We start from the raw sequence: 17,768 nt of genomic DNA, 5'->3' as shown, positions 1-17,768 counted from the left end.
TTGACTTTGCTAAAATAAAAGATAAGAAACAATAATATAATTTAACGTCTCTTTGTGGATATACAAGTAATGAACATTACATAATGTTCATCAATAACAGACAAATATGTAAGGAAATTGTGTTTTCGAATCCCCGAAAGAACTTCAACACATTTTACTTTCCAAGCATATGCTGGATTATAGAAGAAAGATATGGTACTCTGCAGTTTGTACAAAATATATAGATCTGTTCCTGATCATAGACTTAAACAACCAATGCCAATTACATATCTGCAACAGAGGAACCAAACCCAATATCAAAACCAAATGTGATGCAGGTTAACTCATGCTTATTTCCATCGAACATCTTCATCTTCAAAGTGTATGAACCCTGCAAATACAACATCATAAATTAGCATTGAACAAGAAATGAGACCTCAGTGTACAATACATAGACATCCCATAACATGAGTACAAGGATATTTTTCCAAATTCCAATGATCATATGAGAAACCCAGATCAGGAAGTGAGACATTACACAGATAGATAAATAGAAAGATTTCTTCTTCCACCTAACTACACACACATGCACAAGGAATGAAGAGAACATTGACTCACAGGTGGAGTGAATCCAGGTAAAACTTGTGAATGAGCAATGACGAAATCTCCAATGGAAACAGGGCAAGTGGTTTCTCCACAAAGATCATGAGTCTCACTATGTATGTGCCATCCGAAATAAGACACATCAATCACTAGTTTCCCTCCTGACAATGCTTTACCTGGATCATGAAATGCTTAATTTAGAGAAAATAGGCAAATTATTTATCCACCAAAGTCTCATCCATCTCTAGCTGAATGGTATCACTATGCTCCAAATAAACTTACTTTCTACACTCAGAATATATGCATCAAAAAAATCAACAACAGAAGTTTCTTTCAGCTATCTGGTCTTGTAACAAGAGCCATGTAGTGAGAACAGAATAAACAAATGAATAAGTATGATAGGAAACTTTCAACACACAACACCATGTGCATGGAGTGGATACACTAACAGAAATTAAAATATTATAAAAATGAAATGAAACACAGTATCATAACAAACATGTTAAACCACAGAGTACCTGTATTTGCAGCAATGCTGAATGTAGCAGGCTGGCCTCTTGCGATGGGATCAGGAGATATCTCAACCCCACTGACCTCAACATCGTAGTCAGCTTTCTTATCTGACATAGCAATAGTTCATTCAATAACAATAAAAACAGTAATATAATGCAACAAAACATCAATAGATTATTAAATTATAAGACTGATCAAAGAGAAAAAAAATACTTAGAAACTAAAAGACAGCTTCGAAGAAGTAGTCAATACGTTAACTCAACTCACCAAAACTCATTATTCAATTATATTCAGATTATTATACACATAAAAAAAATCTCCACAACGGTAAATTTCCCAATTGAATAACATTGATGCCAAGAAACAGATAAAGACGAAATATTTAGGCACGATCCAATAAATTAAAAACCGTATACAGACAGAACCCAATTGTTTAATAAATCATTTTCGAGGGAAAGTTTAAAACTTTCAAACCCCAAATCAAGGAAACAATATTTCAATTAAAGAATATAGATCTAAGGTTTGAAAAAACCCGCCACCGAAAATTTGGGGGTTTCTGCAACCACAGTTCCAGTACCGAACCTTATTCCCACAATTTTCCGCAGCATCAAGAATTGAACTATAAATGCTTCTAAAACTAAAATTTGAAACCTTTTACCCAAAAAGAAAAAAAGGAAACTTGATAAGATCATATGTTAGGGACAGAAGGAAAAAAAAAAAAACAGGAGAAAGGGTTAAGGGATTAACCGCAATAGCGAATATCTGCGGCGTTGGTAAATGCGCAGAGAAGACAGAGAGTTGAAAAGAAGAAGAACTTGGAGCTTAAGATTTCCATGGAGAAGGGTAGTTGGAAAGAGCTCAAGCAACTTTGCTTCCGCAGGTTAACTTCTTGATGTTCTTCTTCTCTGCCACGTTTTATAGGAATGGATAAGCATAGGCTTAAGGATATTATTGATGGTTTCTGTTTTTTTTCTGTTTAATTTTCGCTGGTGACCCTTAATTGCAAAACAATATTAACATATTTTTAGATAAATGACACCTTTCCACAACATGTTTTCCAATTTTATATATGATACAGGAAATTGTACGAAATTAATAAATATGTTTACTATTTTTTTAAACAACATCTTTAAAGGGGTTATGTATAATTTATTTTTTTTCTTCTTCAAATAAGTTATTTGTTTATCCAATATAGGCTTAATTATTATTTTAGTCCCTTAATTTGTTAGATTTGTTCATTTTGGTTCTCTTATTATTTTTTGATTTAATTTGGTCCTCTAATTCTTTAAAAGATTCAATTTGGTCTTTATCGTTAAGTTAACTTTAACACCGTCTCCGTACATGTTACGTGTCATTTTATAAATATATATATATATATATATATATATATATATATATATATATATATATATATGAATTCAAAGCAAACAATATTCAATAAAATCAACCATTTAAATGTCGAATGTTAGAGACGACATATATTTAGAGCTCTCAACAAATTTTGAAAAATCAATTTTGTAACATGTTTTATCTTCAAGATTTTATTTTTTTGTAATGTAAGTAAGCTTTAAATCTTTGTTTTAATTTCAACTGTTGTTGTCTAATGACATTATAAAACATTATAAAATGAAGAATTTATAATTAGTAAATATTTGTTATCATGGTTGAATAATTATCACTATTAAAGAATTCATATTAATTGAATGACGTGTTTGTGCAAATTAATGGATCTCTCGGTGTGCAAATTCCAACCTTTATTAGAAGTCCAAATTTTCTTAGTTGTATTACATTTTGATTAAGAATGATAATGCAGCAGGTCCGACCCGCATAAGGTCCACATATATTATGCTGACCCGTCCTGTCTTGCATAATTTATGCGGGTTGTAATTATTGGTCTGCTTCGCACATCACTAACCTCGCAAGCGGTGGGTTGGCTTGTTTTTTTTTTTTTATGATAAAACTTTCAATATTTAAGTTAAAAAACTTTAAGAAGTTCACAAAATTAAGTAAAGACGTTAAAGAGTTTGATGATAAATTGATAATTTAACATTTTCATCATATTCATACTATGACATACACAATGTATTCTTTAAATTTTAGCACATAAAAAATACATAATATTTGTCTTTTCCAATTATACAAAAAGTTTGAACGTTAAGAGGAGAGTCCATAATAAAAGTAACTAATATACACAAGTGCAAGTTTTTTTTTATGTGGGCCGTGGGCTACAAACTTATGTAGGCCGAGCTACTGCGGGCCTGTGGGTTCACTACCCTGACCCGTCCCACGTTTTTTTTGCAGGCTTGTGAGTCGGTCCAACAGACTAGTCCCATATTGTCATCCCTAATTTTGATTGATACACCAACATACTTTCCTTCTTTAGGAGGTTGTTCCATATAATATTTGTAGTCCATTTAGGTTTTTTTTTTCTTTAGCTTCTTTACACATTTATGAAAGTCTACAAGAAGTCTTTGAATGATTTTTTTTTTTAAATTTTTTCCTCATCCTCAAAATGAAAAGAAGATGAAAGGATCTCATTTCATGTATAGAAATAAAAATACAAATCTAGAAAAAGAGTGGAAAAAGCAGTTAATTAGAATAAAGCTAACGAATATAGCTAACGCAAGAAGTCCAAACAAACAAACTGAACAAAAAATTGAATATGATGTTTTCTACAGTCATAAGTAACTTGCAATGACATAATTAGAATTTCATTGATAAATTAGAATTTCATTGAGAATAAGTAATTGGGATCATAATATTATTCGTAGCTTACAAGTAAAGAAATAATAAACATATTGATAATGAAATGAAAAGAATAATATTGATAATGAAATGAAAAGAATAAGATAGAGGCAATCAATTACCTTAAAATGTTGAAAGAAAAGGATTATCGTCAATAAAATTGAATCGCTGACAATTTTTTCTATGATCGAGGGATTATTTCTGTCGATAATACATAATTTTGTTATATTGTTTTTGGGATATTATATATATATATATATATATATATATATATATATAAATATATATATATATATATATAAATATATATATATATATATATATAATGTGTTGTTATATGTAATGGTTTAAATTAAAAGTCTTATTAAATTTTCACATTAAAACCATAGCTTGGTAACAAAAGTCGAAAGGATAAAAGAAACATACCTAACGTTATGAGAAAGTAAAATAGAGGAACAAATATATAAATAGAATAGAATAATGATATTTTAACTATTAAATTTTAACGATTTTTTTTTATAATATGATGTGTTATCTCTTAAGTGGTTTTAAAATATTAAAAAAATTAAAAAAAAAGAAAACTAATTAAAAAATAACACCTAAAATTATAAAAAATAGTTGTCAAAATTTAATAGTTAAAAAATTATTTTCTAAATAGAATAACCTGATAGCAGGAATAAACAATAAGATCCGATAGATAATAAAATAAGAATACATAGACTTTCCCGCATGAGTCGAGGAGACTTGTTTTCTACACAGAACTGATTAATCTTTACCAACTTCTTTGAACTTTTATTAAATATTTTGAAGTTTTCAAAGTTATTATTTATTATTATTTTCATTTGTTGTACAACATAAAATTTTATATTTTTCAGTTTAGTATTTGTCATTTATTTATTTTTTTAAAGCGAATGGTGTAATTCTTATCTTATTCCTTAATAAAAGTTGATTACTGTTTTACACTAATTATAATGTCGTTTTGTATTAATCACAAAAATCTCTTATCTTTTAACACATGTAAAGACAACTAAACAAGATAATTAGACATCTAGTTATGGAAAAAATAAAACTGTAAAAACTTCATTAAAAATTATAAACATTTTAAATACTCTGTAAATAATTTTTGTAATAAGTACTTAATTTAAAGTATTCCAATTTATAAAGACTTGAAATTTAATTTAGTATAATTTTTTTTTTAGTATTATTATTCTAAGTGGTACGGCACCACACTAAATTATATTTTTATATAGTAATTAATATTATACATCCTTAATTATAGGAAAATAATTTTTTAAAAACTAAATTTTTGTTAATTTTTTTTATAACATGAGGTGACATATTTTAAGTGACTATCCATATTTTCATTTACTAATTTTTTTATATTTTAAAATCACTTAAAAGATCACATCTCATGTTATAAGTAAAAATTGTTAAAATTTAATAGTCAAAATATCATATTATATATATATATATATATATATATATATATATATTTTACACAGTAATATATGGATAGAAATTTATAACGTTACTCTCCTTTTCCTTTTTTTCCTGAGATAGTTTGACATTTTAGTAGCAGAAAGAAGTGAAGAGGAAGTATAAAGTCAAATGTAGAAAAACAGTTTGGGCATATAGTAAATACTTACCTTTGCTGTAGTTAATTAATTATTGAAAAAAATACTGTTTAAAAAGAAATGATTAGATTTAGAAAAGCTCATGAAAAAAATTCATCTGCAGGCATAAATATGTTTATCTCAGAAGCCGAATATGGAAGGTCCAATGATGTTCCCATTCTTAATCTAGAAACCACTTAATGCATTCACAAAAACTCTTTTGGTTGGCCAAACCACACTCTGAAAATTCCTATAAATTCAACCCAAAACCCTCCTCTGTCACACACCTCATCTTTTTCATATCAGATAACATATATAGAGCTTAGAACAATAACACACATGGATTCCAAGAACATGGCAAAGAAGACCCTGAAGAAGACGAAGGGTCGTCAGAAGATTGAGATAAAAAAGATGAGCAACGAGCATAACCTTCGGGTGACGTTCTCGAAGCGTCGCACCGGGATTTTCAAGAAAGCGAGCGAGCTTGCAACGCTGTGTGGCGTGGACATTGCTGTCATCATGTTTTCTCCGAGCAACCAGGTTTTCTCGTTCGGAAGCCCTAACGTGGACCCTGTTATCCAGCGCTACATGGCGCAGGGTCCACCTCCGCTTCTGACGCTGGACCTGAACGAGGCTCACAGCACCGTGGACGAGGGAGAACTCCATGCGCAACTCAACAACCTCTCCGACCAGATGGCGGCGGAGAAGAAACACGAAGAGGGTCTGAAACGTGTGATGAAGGACGTGGAAGAACACTCGTGGTGGGCCATGCCGATGGATTGCATGAACGATGCGCAGCTTGAGAAGTACAAGAAGATGTTGGAGGATCTGAAGGAACGCGTGAATGAAAAACGCGAGAAGCTCCTTCTGCAGACCACTTTTGCTTACAACTCACCCTCTCAGTTTCTCTCAGCTGGAAGCAACAACTCCTTTTCTTCCAGTGTTGATAACAACTCTGAAACTATACATCCGCCATTGTCGTTGTAGAAGCGCATGGCTTTTCTGTGACTGATGATGAGAGCTTTTTGTGACAACTTCTGACGTGGAACACCTTCTGATACGATGCCCTGTTTAAATTCTTATAGTATCTGTTTGTTTAACTTCTAGGATTCCATAGTTTTCGTTGTCTTCAATAATCTTCATCAAGTGTTGTTGTTGGTGAAGTGTGTTTTCTGTATGTTTTGACATAGGGCATGTAGTTTCCTCATGTTTTCTTATTTGAATGAGAAGGGCATCTAACTAAAATCAATATATCTCTTTTTGTTTTTAAACTTTAATATTTTTATTTTCAAATAGAATTTTCATCCATTTTTTTTTATTTACTTCAAACTCACCGCTCCGATCACAATTAGATAATTACATCACACCCATTGGCAGACCTTGCTTGGAACCAAAGGGAGTAATGGCTCCCCAAACTTTTAATTTTATTATATATATATATATATATATATATATATATATATATATTTTGTTTAAAAAGTAAAATAAAAATTAATTTGATAGATTAATAACTGGATTAAAGAGATTAAAATTTTATATATGGTTATAAGGTTTTTTCACAAGTCATACAAAAAGTGTGAAATAAAAGAAAGACAGATTAGGAAAAAAAGATTGGAGAACAGAGAGAATAAATAATGCAAACTCATACGGTCTCATGAATAAGTATCTTAGTATGATTTGTGTATGTTAGATTTATAATTCTTCCCATTACGATATTTCTTCCAAATTAAGTTTTCTCAAATTAGTATGAACCCTATCTATGATTTTAGAAATTTTTTATATGAAATTGACATGAACCCTAATTATATTTTCTCAAATTAGTATAACCCAACTCTATAAAATGTTGATATTTTGTATTTTCAACTACATACAATGAATTAGTTGAATAGTCTTGAATTGAAATAAAAATTAGAATACTCATTTATGTGAATTCAATAAATTAAGAAAATTAAAAATTGAAAAATTTAAATTGTATTATTTAAATAAAGGAAAATAATTTTTTTAATTAAAAAAATTATATACAAAAAATTTAATTTGACACCTAGATATTTTTTTCAAGTTTCACCACCGATCACACCACTCCATTGGTGCCGGGTTATAGTTTTTATTTTAAGTACTAATATATATTGATAAGTCAATAATAATTATCTATATAAGTTCACTGTGACTTACTTAATTATTTAATAAAATACTAAATCATTAATAATTAAATTAAAGGAAGCTATTATTATATGATTATATTGTTATAAACACATTATTAATTAATTAATTAAAAAGTGAAAAGAGTAGTCAATCATCATTTTTATTTTTATTCACACAAGGTTGACTTGGTGAGGGATTGCGATTTTAAAAATTGGTGGGCTCGAACCCAATATCTATTAGGAATTCAAAAACTCATTGTTCTTTGTTAAAATTTTGAACTAATTTTTTATTGTTCTTGTTTCCACCAAAGTAGGCTGAGTTTCTACTTGAATGGGAAAAACTCATAAGAAACTCGACAATTTTTTTAAAAACTTTACTGAAAAAATGAACCATAAAATAAGAATTTAGGGTAAGTGAAAGAAATCGAATCCTTTTTTATTTAATAATTTTTCTAAATTAATGTCCATGACTCTTCTTAATTAATATCGAAGAGATCTAAAACAGACTCAGTAAGCTTGTAGCCGTATATGTTGAAATAAACAGATAAAGACAAAAGAGATGGATCAAGTTGAAGAAATTTACGGTTCTCTCTTCAAATTGAAGGAAAAAAGATATTATGGGAGCATGACGTTTGGATTTTTCGTGTTTAAGGAAGTTTTGGGTTTATTTTTTTAATTTCAAATAACTTAATAATGTAGACATTTCAACAATTAAGATGACTTTATTTGGAATTTAGTGACAACGTTTAATTAGTATTTTATTTTTTCTTCAAAATTAAGGTTATTAAAATATAATACTTTGAAACTTTGATTGGAGTCTTGTAAAATATCAGAAGATCATTTGTAAAAAAAACAAAACTTACATACGCATATCCTTAGATGCTTTTTATTACTATTCAATTAGAATAGGAGTTACACTTTAGTAATCTATGTAGACATGTAAACTTTTATTATCAAATTATTATTAAGGTAAAACATCCGAAGATCAAAAAACTTTTATAAAACTAAATCCATATTTCATGAGATTTATTTTAAATATACGTTTAATTATTAATTTAGTTTCTATATTTAGTTGTTTTATTTGTTTTGATTTTTATATTATTTTATTCAATTAACTATTTTTAAAAAAAAATTGTGATGTCTTTCATTAAATTGATGATAATATTGTTCGGAGGTGACACATGTCAAAATTTTGATTTCTTTGCTAAGGTTTGACATGCGTTAAAGATACAAAATAACTTAAATTTTGATATAAATACTCTTCAAAAGGTATTAACACCAATTCATATAAGGAAATATAGATTAAAGACATTGGTAATCAGCTATGGTGGACATTATCTAACGAGGAATGTTGATAAACCAATATATACATAGACATCTATGGGAACTAAAACTGATCTGCAGACACCCATTGACATAACACGATGCAAATCATATTTATGCAGATTATTTTGAGAAAACTTTACACAAAAATCCTGTAAAGATATGGGATGGACTGTTAAAACATGATTCATTACATTGGACATACAATTAGACTCAACCTTGCTATATAAGGTATTTGTATTTATCATTGGACTTTCCTGATAAATGAATATAGGTTAGGATTTTTTTTGGCTTAAAAATGCACCAATCATTTTGGTTGATTGTAAATACACTTATTATTATGAGAATTTTTTGTATTTGTATACGGGTCGACACACTCTTGAAATTCCAAAATATATACATATATATATATATATATATATTTACCGATAAAAAAAACACCAATTCAATTAAAGGGATTACATTTTTTTTACAATAATATTCCTTAGCCAAAAACAAATATAAAGACAAATTAAATCAAAAACTTTAAATATAAGAACTAAATTTTTAATTAAATTTTAAGATTAACTTAATCCTAAGTAATTTTAAATTCTAACAAACAAGCTTATAGCTTATAAGACGAGAGTTGTCTTCATTCATTATATAAATTCACTCTATCTCTCCAATGATACCACTAATAATAATTTTTCTTTCCAAAGAAACATGTTATGAATAATACTGTGCGAGGTTTTCAAGATTTCATACAAGGAAAGAAAAATGAAATTTGCAGCAGTTACTGTAGCTTCTACTCATGATGAACTGATATTTCTGAACTTTAAACATTTGTTTTGTTTTGGAGAAAGGGTAGAAGAGAAGAATTTACATATAGAATGAATCAATAAAGTAGTTTATGAAATTGTGAAGGTGAACTAGTACTAGAACAATGCAAAAACATTTGAAACTAGGAATCAATCTCGCCTTGTTGCTAATGGGACAACTTCTGCAAGAGGTGTGGAGAGAGGTGTTGGGATAGGTGATGTTCTGCAGAGAGGACAAGTTGGATGCAGCCTTAACCATGGGTCTATGCAGTTGAGGTGAAACACATGTTCACAATCTGGCAAAACCCTTAGCACATCAGAACTTTTGTAATCTCCCAGACATATGGAACAGCTTGTTGGTGTGGAATCAGATTTTCTCAGCTTGGCTTCAGAGAACAGCATCTTGGGGTAGTTCATGATTGTGGCTTCATCCAACCCAACATCAACTATTGTGTGGTGTGGCTCAAGGAATTGTGGGCCAGTTGAAGAAGAAGTTCTTCTCCTTGGAGCAGCTGGCACCTGTGACCTGGTGCAGAAGTAGGAGGTGAGTGTGATGGTTGTGATCAGCAGAAGAATCCCAATTGAGATTCCTATGCCCATGCCAAACCCACTTATGTTGCTGGATCCAAGGTACCCAGATGAATCACTTGTGTTGTTGTTCATCTTCTTGATGCAGAAAGTGTTTGATAGAAGATGGTTTTGGTTGGATATTCAAGTGTTTATGTTAGCCATGGTGATGGATGAGATCAACTTGCAATGAGACGTTAATGATTTGGCTGCTGCAAGATTTCATGATACGAAGTCAACGGAAAATGAATGTGATCAGAGAGAGAGAGAAGGGAAGAAGAAGAAGGGTAAGAAAATTAAGGGTTGCGTTTGAATGAAGGAAAGACATGTATGTATTTAGGGTTAAGTAAAGAAAACCAATAATGAGGCATTGCATGTGAATACATTCCACTTTCTCAACGTTAGATTATGTTTACATGTTCACTGGTTTGTGCAGGTCAACGATATCCTTGATGTCAATATTTCCATGTATCTACGATTCATTTGTGTTCACAAACAAACATCATTATATTACAAAAACCTTATCTGTCAGTGGTCAATGCTTCAGAATGGCCACGTTCCATGCATTACTAGGAAAGTTGTGAATCAAGTTTTATTATTTTTTTGGCTATGGTTGTAGATTAACTGTTTTATGCTTGAATTTATATTTTTTTTATATGCAAAGAATATTAATATATATAAACATTTTAGGAGTGCTTCGATCCTTATATAATTCTGATTTTACATTAAAGTTCTTAGATAAACTAAAATAACCTTTTATGGGTTAAATATGTTTTTTTTGGTACCTTAATTTTTAGTGAATTTTAGAATTAGTCCATTTTGAAACTTTGAATCAATTTAGTCTTTCATCTTTTGAAATATGTGAATTTAATTATTTTAATCAAATTTTGTTAAATTTATTTAACATTTCAAGCACATTTCATAATAATATTTGACTTAACATTAAAGCAAAAATATTTCAAGTAGTATAAAAAACTCAAATTCAGTCATAAATGAGTACGAAACATCAAATAAATCTAACAAAATTTGATTAAAATGACTAAATTGGTCTAAAATTTCAAAATGGACTAATTCTAAAATTCACCGAAAATTAAATACAAAAACATATTTAAGTCTATTTTTATTTATATAATTCTAGATTAGTTGTGTAATTCAAAAGTATTTTTCTGGGTTCACCTGTTTAGATAAAGCCATCACCAACCACATTAATACCGTAATATTTTTTATTTAATAAAAAAATCATTAAGTTTTGGAAAAGTCAAACTTGCAGAAGAGTAAACAAAATTGCGTATGGATCAGCCCTTGTATTTTTTAAATTAAAAGTATGAAATATATTAATAATTGGATCAGACTCTTGTAAGGTAGTGAGATGATTAGATGTAGAAGTTAAAAAAAGAAAAACAATAGATGTATAACTATATAACACTTGATTAAAAAAATCAAGATAATTTTGTAATTTATAATAAGTTATTAATAACGCATATCTATATTGATCGTATAGTTGTAAACGTTAATTTGTTTTATTAATTAATAATTATAACAAAATTAACAAACTTTTCACTGGCTAAATTTTTCACTGCTTTCAAAATCTATAATATTGTGACATTTATACTCTTGATCCGTCACAACATCTCTTTCCATTCTTTTCTAAAAATAACTAAAAGGTGACAGGCATAACTTATTATAATTTGAATAACGTATATAATAATTTTAAGTATGAAAAATGCATTAAATAATATCATATGATGAGGTGACAACTATTCGTTAAAGAAGAAAAAATCTTTGATACGTCTAAGTGTCATAAGAATTTCCAAATAATAGCATAGGATAAAAAAAATGGGGACGAGTATAATACTATTTAAATAGAGTGGTTAAGTATAATTTATTTTAAAGCATGATTGCATGTGAACTGGCCAATTATTTTATGTATATAACCCAAAAAGGATTCTGAAAAACAAGAAAGCAAAATCACAGGGTGTGTTTGTTTATTTTAGTTTTAAATCTTCTTTTAAAATTAAAAATTTCATTTCATGTGAGTTAACATGTTTTGTTACAATTGCTTTTAAAACTTTTAGTTTTAGGATTTCTAGAAACAGAAAAAATGGTCGTTTCATGTGTTAACATGTTTTGTTATAATGTTTTTAAAAAGCTTTTAGAGTTTTAGGATTTCTAGAAACAGAAAAATGTTAATAGACTTATTTTCATTTAAGTTTTTACTTTTTTTTTTGTTGAACTCAATGTCAATAATTTGCTTTCTTTCGATTGAGTGTTTTGCTTCCTCTTTGACTTTTGATTTCAGCTTTGTGTATTATCTGTGACCATGTCTTTAGCTTAAACATATAAACTTTAATGTCGGTTCGGTAATCATATCACTTTGCACAACCAATTATTTTAACTTCAAATTTCAATTACAATCATTAAATTCACAAGATTAGTGAAAGAATGTATTATTCAATTAAGAGATAATGATGACTTTATAACCTTACAAATAAATTTCAATTACAATCATTAAATTCACAAGATTAGTGAAAGAATGTATTATTCAATTAAGAGCTAATGATGACTTTATAACCTTACAAATAAACATGTCAAAATGAATTTTATTCTGTGAATAAATCCCTTCATCATGTGTTTAAATGAGTCAAGTTAGAAAATTAAAGTTTTTGCTGGTTATGAGTTAAAATAGATTCAGCTCACTTAACCCATAAACTACATGAGTTAAATTCGGATTAATATGAGTTGATCTACTTATATTTTAAGACTACCAAATTAATATTTTAGAATCAAACAAACCCTAACTTGAAATTAATTTCCATTTGCTTCATTTACACCACACATTTTTCCTTCATTTCGTCCACATTACACACAACTTCATCTCATACCATTCATGTCTGTCTGTCGCAACTCATCCACCACAAATTCGAATATTCAAAAATAATTTTCTTTTTATATTTTTATATAGATCAGTGAGCCAATTCACTTAATCCACAAACCAATGGTGAGTTAAGCTGGATTGTAAATTTTTGGTTCATTATAACGTAAGTCGGATTGGGCTCACTCATTTTTAACCAAACTCATGGTAAGACAATTCATATAAGTCAATTTGACCCACTTTGATTTCATATTTACATGATTAAAAATATGTCATAAACAAAACCATGTTGTACGTGTCCAACCATGTGATGACTAAACTACTATTATCACGTTCTTATAGGATTTACTATTAACGTGTTGTGTGGAAATGAGATGGATGGGAGTGGTTTAAACAGAATAGAAAAAGGTTAGGATAAATATGTCATTTTGATAAAATAATACAAGTGAAGATATGTTTAGCAAAAGAGGGAATGTAAATAGAAAGACGCTAAATAAAAACATTGTAATCTGGGTCCAGCCCAAGTTTTTGTCTATAAGAACACTCCTTCAATTATTAATTACTAAAACAGTAGCCAGTATAATTAAATTTTATCCTTATTTTGCTTCTGTAATTCAACATCATTATTTTCTCACAATAATTGATTACTTAATCATTTTAAAAGAACTTTTGTATACACTTTTCTACAAAATCAGTGTCATGTTATCAGTTTTTTTTTTCTTAAAAAGGAAAATTGACTAAATTTTGAAACCAGGAGGATAAAATATATAATATTTTTTTTTAAAGAAATCAAAATTACACTATAAATAAAAAAAGTATATTCAGTCCTAATTATTATTATTTAGAAACACGTGTAGCACTTTCAGAAATCGTTTGACACAAAAGAAGCCGTTTGATAGAAACGTAGTTGTTTAATAGAAACGAAGTCGTTTAACCTATAAACGACATTAGTTCTTCAACGGGATGAACGGCTGAAGTTAACGCGAGAAAACCGAAATTCGCACTCTACCGCACGCAGCGATTCCCTGTAGTTTGGGGAAAACTTCTAGAATATTCTTCCATGGAGGTTATCAAAGGACTAGCGGCGGCGATCGTGGTTGCGGTGCTCGTGGCGGCGTTGCCGGCGGACGCCGGCGACAACAACCCAGTATTCTCTCCGTGCTCTGACACGCGAGTGCAGCGATCCGACGGATTCTCGTTTGGAATCGTGTTCGCGCCGAAGGACAAGTTCTTCTTCAACAACAACAGCAGCGTTCAGCTGTCACCGTGTGATACGAGACTCTCGCTCTCCAATTCAAATTATCAGATCTCTGTGTTCAGACCCAAGGTCGACGAGATCTCGCTCCTGACCGTTAACTCCTCATCATTCACCGCGGTTCGTTTTCAGTTTCTCTGTTTGTTTTCTCAATTTAGATTTTAGAGATTGGTATAGTTTCTGTTGTTGGTGATCGAAGTAACCGAAGTCAATTTCTTTTGTTAATTCATAATTTGGTTAATTTGTGTGTGTGTGTTTAATTCTTTTTTGCTACTCCAAAATTTAGCGTTGAAGTACGATCATTTGTTTTGACATGCCAGTTGACTAGAAAGTATTCACGAAACCCTAATTGCAGAATCCTTGGTTCATGTGAATAGGAATCTTTTTCTTTTTTTGGTGAGATGTTTGTTTATGCTAAATTCAAGCTATGCTTGTTTGAGTAACTGGAAAGCTTGGAGTTAGGGGATTTGGAAGGAAGCTCATTTCTCCTTTCTTCGTTACAACATAACAATATGACGGTTTAAAGTGGAGTGCAACTCATAGACTACAATTTTTTTTCCAGTTAAACATCCTGTGGTATGAAAGCGAGTTGAAATTGTTTTTTAGTGAAACATGAGATTGAAACCTTTCTCTCGTTCCATTTTCAATTCTCTTACTATTTTCTACTTTCGTATTTTCAACTTACATAAACATTTATTGCCTCAGTTTTATAGCAAAATTCAAATTTGTTTGGCGCCCTAAATGAGCCTGATTAGTCCCTGTTTTGTCAAAAATGGATGAGGCTACTAGTTTGAGCAGGGTCACTGATCAGTCCAAATTGATTGTCGATTTGACCGAACTGATTGTTTAGTCATCCGAGCTTATTGATTCAGGCTTAGACTTTAGAGTGGCCAAAATGCATGATACCTTCAGAAACACTTGAAGTAATAATCTATGAAACACCAAATCGACTCTAACACAAACATTGAACATGATACAAATACGGGACATGACTTATGTCCAAAATATAAGATGTGTACCTGTAAAGATACTTCTACATTCAAGACACCAATAATAATTCACTTAAGTGACTAGATTTAGTAGATGCATATCTTTCACAATGTTGGTAGCATTTATAAGTGTTAGCTCTAGGCTAGAATCCGTATAGCTGAGGGTCAAAGGTCCCTTGTGGACAATGGCAGGCTATCACAGCGTGTATGTGCAATAAACTAGTGTCCCAGTTTTGACTATAGTCAAAATATCCTGGAGTTGTTTGGGCTTCATACAGATGTCAAACTGGTTGGGCTTAAGCGAATGGAAGGCACAGTTTATAACAGTTCCTAACCCTTGACCTGTGTGGATTGATTTGATCATCAGTTTGGTTAACTTTTGTTTTTTGTCTCTGTTGATTAATTTGATCATCAGTTGAGTTAAGGCTTAACTTTTGTTTTTGTTCTTTTTTTTTGTCTCTGTTGATTAATTTGTTTTACCGTTTTGGGTCTGTTAACCGTTTCTTGTGCAGGACACGTATGGCTATATGGTTGCATTTGCTGGAAGGAGATATGCTGCAAGGTCTCCCCCTGCTTTTGTCGCAAACGGCACATATACTGTTACCAGTTTTACTCTTGTAAGGAGTGGTTTTTCTTTTGAAAGTAGTGTTTTGATATTTGTGGTCATAACCATAATTCATACTGAGAACCAACTTGACCTGGCTTTGCAGGTCCTAGAGTTTAAGAAGGGCAGACTGCAAAATTTATACTGGAAAAGAGATGGGTGTGCTAAATGCTCAAGTAATTCGAAAGCTGTATGTCTCAACAATCAGGATTGTGCACTACAAACGTCCAGTTGCAAGAGTCATGGAGGAACTGTGGATTGCAGCATAGGTATACAATTGGCATTCTCTGGCACAGATAAGCACCTTGCAGTTCTCAATTCTTGGTATGAAGTGAAAAACCTTCGCCAATATTCACTGTATGGCCTTTATTCAAATCTGAGAGATTCCCTCACAAGCCAGTATGATAAATTTTTCTAATTCCCTTTAGTTTTTTTTTTTTTTTAATTTTGTCTTGTACCATTCTGTTATGATTTGCTCTTGTTATTACGTTATCCACATCCCAACCCTTCTCTTATCAATATATTTGTGAGAATCCAGAATTGGCTTGTATATTGTATACCAAAGTTATTTTATTATGGTGGAAGGAGTACAAAACATATGAATTTGTCATTGACCGAAGTAAACTGTGTTGGACTTGAAGATTCCAAATAGTGTGATTGAAGAATGTAGTCTGTCCAAACTTCGACCAAACTAGCATGAAAAGTCCTTCTAGTGTGTGAGATGTGTGATAAACTGATACATGTTCATTATTTAGCAAGTGGGCAGTTCATAATATTATTCTGAGGTGCAGTTAGCTATTTGCCTATTGCCATGGATGATGAATTATTCAAATGGTCTTCTCTTGAGTGCCTTACAAGTGCTCCAAGGAATCTCATGGTAAATAAATTGAATCTTAAGTATTGTTCTTATAAAGATGCAGGGATTCATCAAAGAAGAAGGAAAATTAGAAGCAGGGTTCAAGATTGTTGATCTAGATATTGTTTCCTTGGTATTTTTAGCAACTTTGGATCTGAAAGAAATCTTCTATGTATGAAGTATGAAGTTTTGACCTTTAATGGGTTCGCGAACTAATTTTGATTGGACATAAATATCTACTATACTATTCATGTCATTCAAAACCATTTAAATATTACAACAAAATCCTCGTATTAAAAACACAACTTATAAAAATATTGTTTATTTGTTTACCTCAGATTTCTTTTCTAAACCTTATTTCGTCTCAATCTATTGTTCTTACCAGTGCTTATTGTAGTCACTTTTATAAATGTCTAAATCATAATAACTAAAATTTTCGTTTGTTCATGGATGCATTATTTAAATATTAAATTTAACTTAAAGTTTTAATTTTGGACCTGTAACTATAAAACTTTACTATCATAACTTACAGGATATATTTTTGTTGCTCAATTTTTGTTCTAGTTTTTATTTTATACATTTCTAAAGTATTTTTTAAAACAATATGTAATTGTTACTAATGTATCATATTTTATTTTATTTACTGTTTGATGAAAGTTTAATTGTAATTAAAAATTTATTTATTATACAAAATTACACTATATATGTATAAATCTTTTTATGTGTTTAGAAAAAAAAAATTGCATTATTTCTCCGTTCATTCCTCTAGAAATTAAAGCATGAATATGGCATTTGTTAAAACCATGAAGTCTTTATCTGTTATAGGTTTTTTTCTCAAAGATTCGGAATGAATGGTATATTTTGTTCTGACATACCAGTTTAAACTGCCTTTAATTATATAATACCTTTAA

At 30.1% G+C, this 17,768-nt stretch overlaps 4 protein-coding genes across 4 annotated transcripts; 2 read left to right on the top strand and 2 right to left on the bottom strand.

Annotated features, from left to right (window-relative positions):
• LOC114190076 (putative phosphatidylglycerol/phosphatidylinositol transfer protein DDB_G0282179) lies at positions 1-2,063 on the bottom strand. Its single transcript, XM_028078841.1, has 4 exons — positions 1,843-2,063; positions 1,101-1,202; positions 598-758; positions 1-370 (listed from the first exon to the last, which is right to left on the bottom strand). Exons 1-4 carry the CDS (start codon positions 1,928-1,930, stop codon positions 263-265), a joined length of 459 nt encoding a protein of 152 aa, XP_027934642.1. The 5' UTR covers positions 1,931-2,063; the 3' UTR covers positions 1-262.
• Positions 2,064-5,685: 3,622 nt separating this feature from the next.
• On the top strand, positions 5,686-6,680 carry LOC114189497 (agamous-like MADS-box protein AGL62). The gene has a single exon (XM_028078073.1). It carries the CDS (start codon positions 5,793-5,795, stop codon positions 6,438-6,440), a length of 648 nt encoding a protein of 215 aa, XP_027933874.1. The 5' UTR covers positions 5,686-5,792; the 3' UTR covers positions 6,441-6,680.
• Positions 6,681-9,600: 2,920 nt separating this feature from the next.
• Positions 9,601-10,722, bottom strand: LOC114192223 (RING-H2 finger protein ATL70). The gene has a single exon (XM_028081866.1). The coding sequence runs from the start codon at positions 10,375-10,377 to the stop codon at positions 9,865-9,867; it is 513 nt and encodes a 170-aa protein (XP_027937667.1). The 5' UTR covers positions 10,378-10,722; the 3' UTR covers positions 9,601-9,864.
• Positions 10,723-14,097: 3,375 nt separating this feature from the next.
• Positions 14,098-16,779, top strand: LOC114192197. The gene is made up of 3 exons (XM_028081836.1): positions 14,098-14,528; positions 15,910-16,014; positions 16,108-16,779. Exons 1-3 carry the CDS (start codon positions 14,214-14,216, stop codon positions 16,417-16,419), a joined length of 732 nt encoding a protein of 243 aa, XP_027937637.1. The 5' UTR covers positions 14,098-14,213; the 3' UTR covers positions 16,420-16,779.
• Positions 16,780-17,768: the final 989 nt, after the last annotated feature.

The sequence above is a fragment of the Vigna unguiculata genome, chromosome 7 (assembly GCF_004118075.2).
Source record: "Vigna unguiculata cultivar IT97K-499-35 chromosome 7, ASM411807v1, whole genome shotgun sequence".
Taxonomy (NCBI): domain Eukaryota; kingdom Viridiplantae; phylum Streptophyta; class Magnoliopsida; order Fabales; family Fabaceae; genus Vigna; species Vigna unguiculata.
The sequence above is the reverse complement of the archived record's forward strand: the minus strand, read 5'-3'. Positions and strand labels throughout refer to the sequence as shown.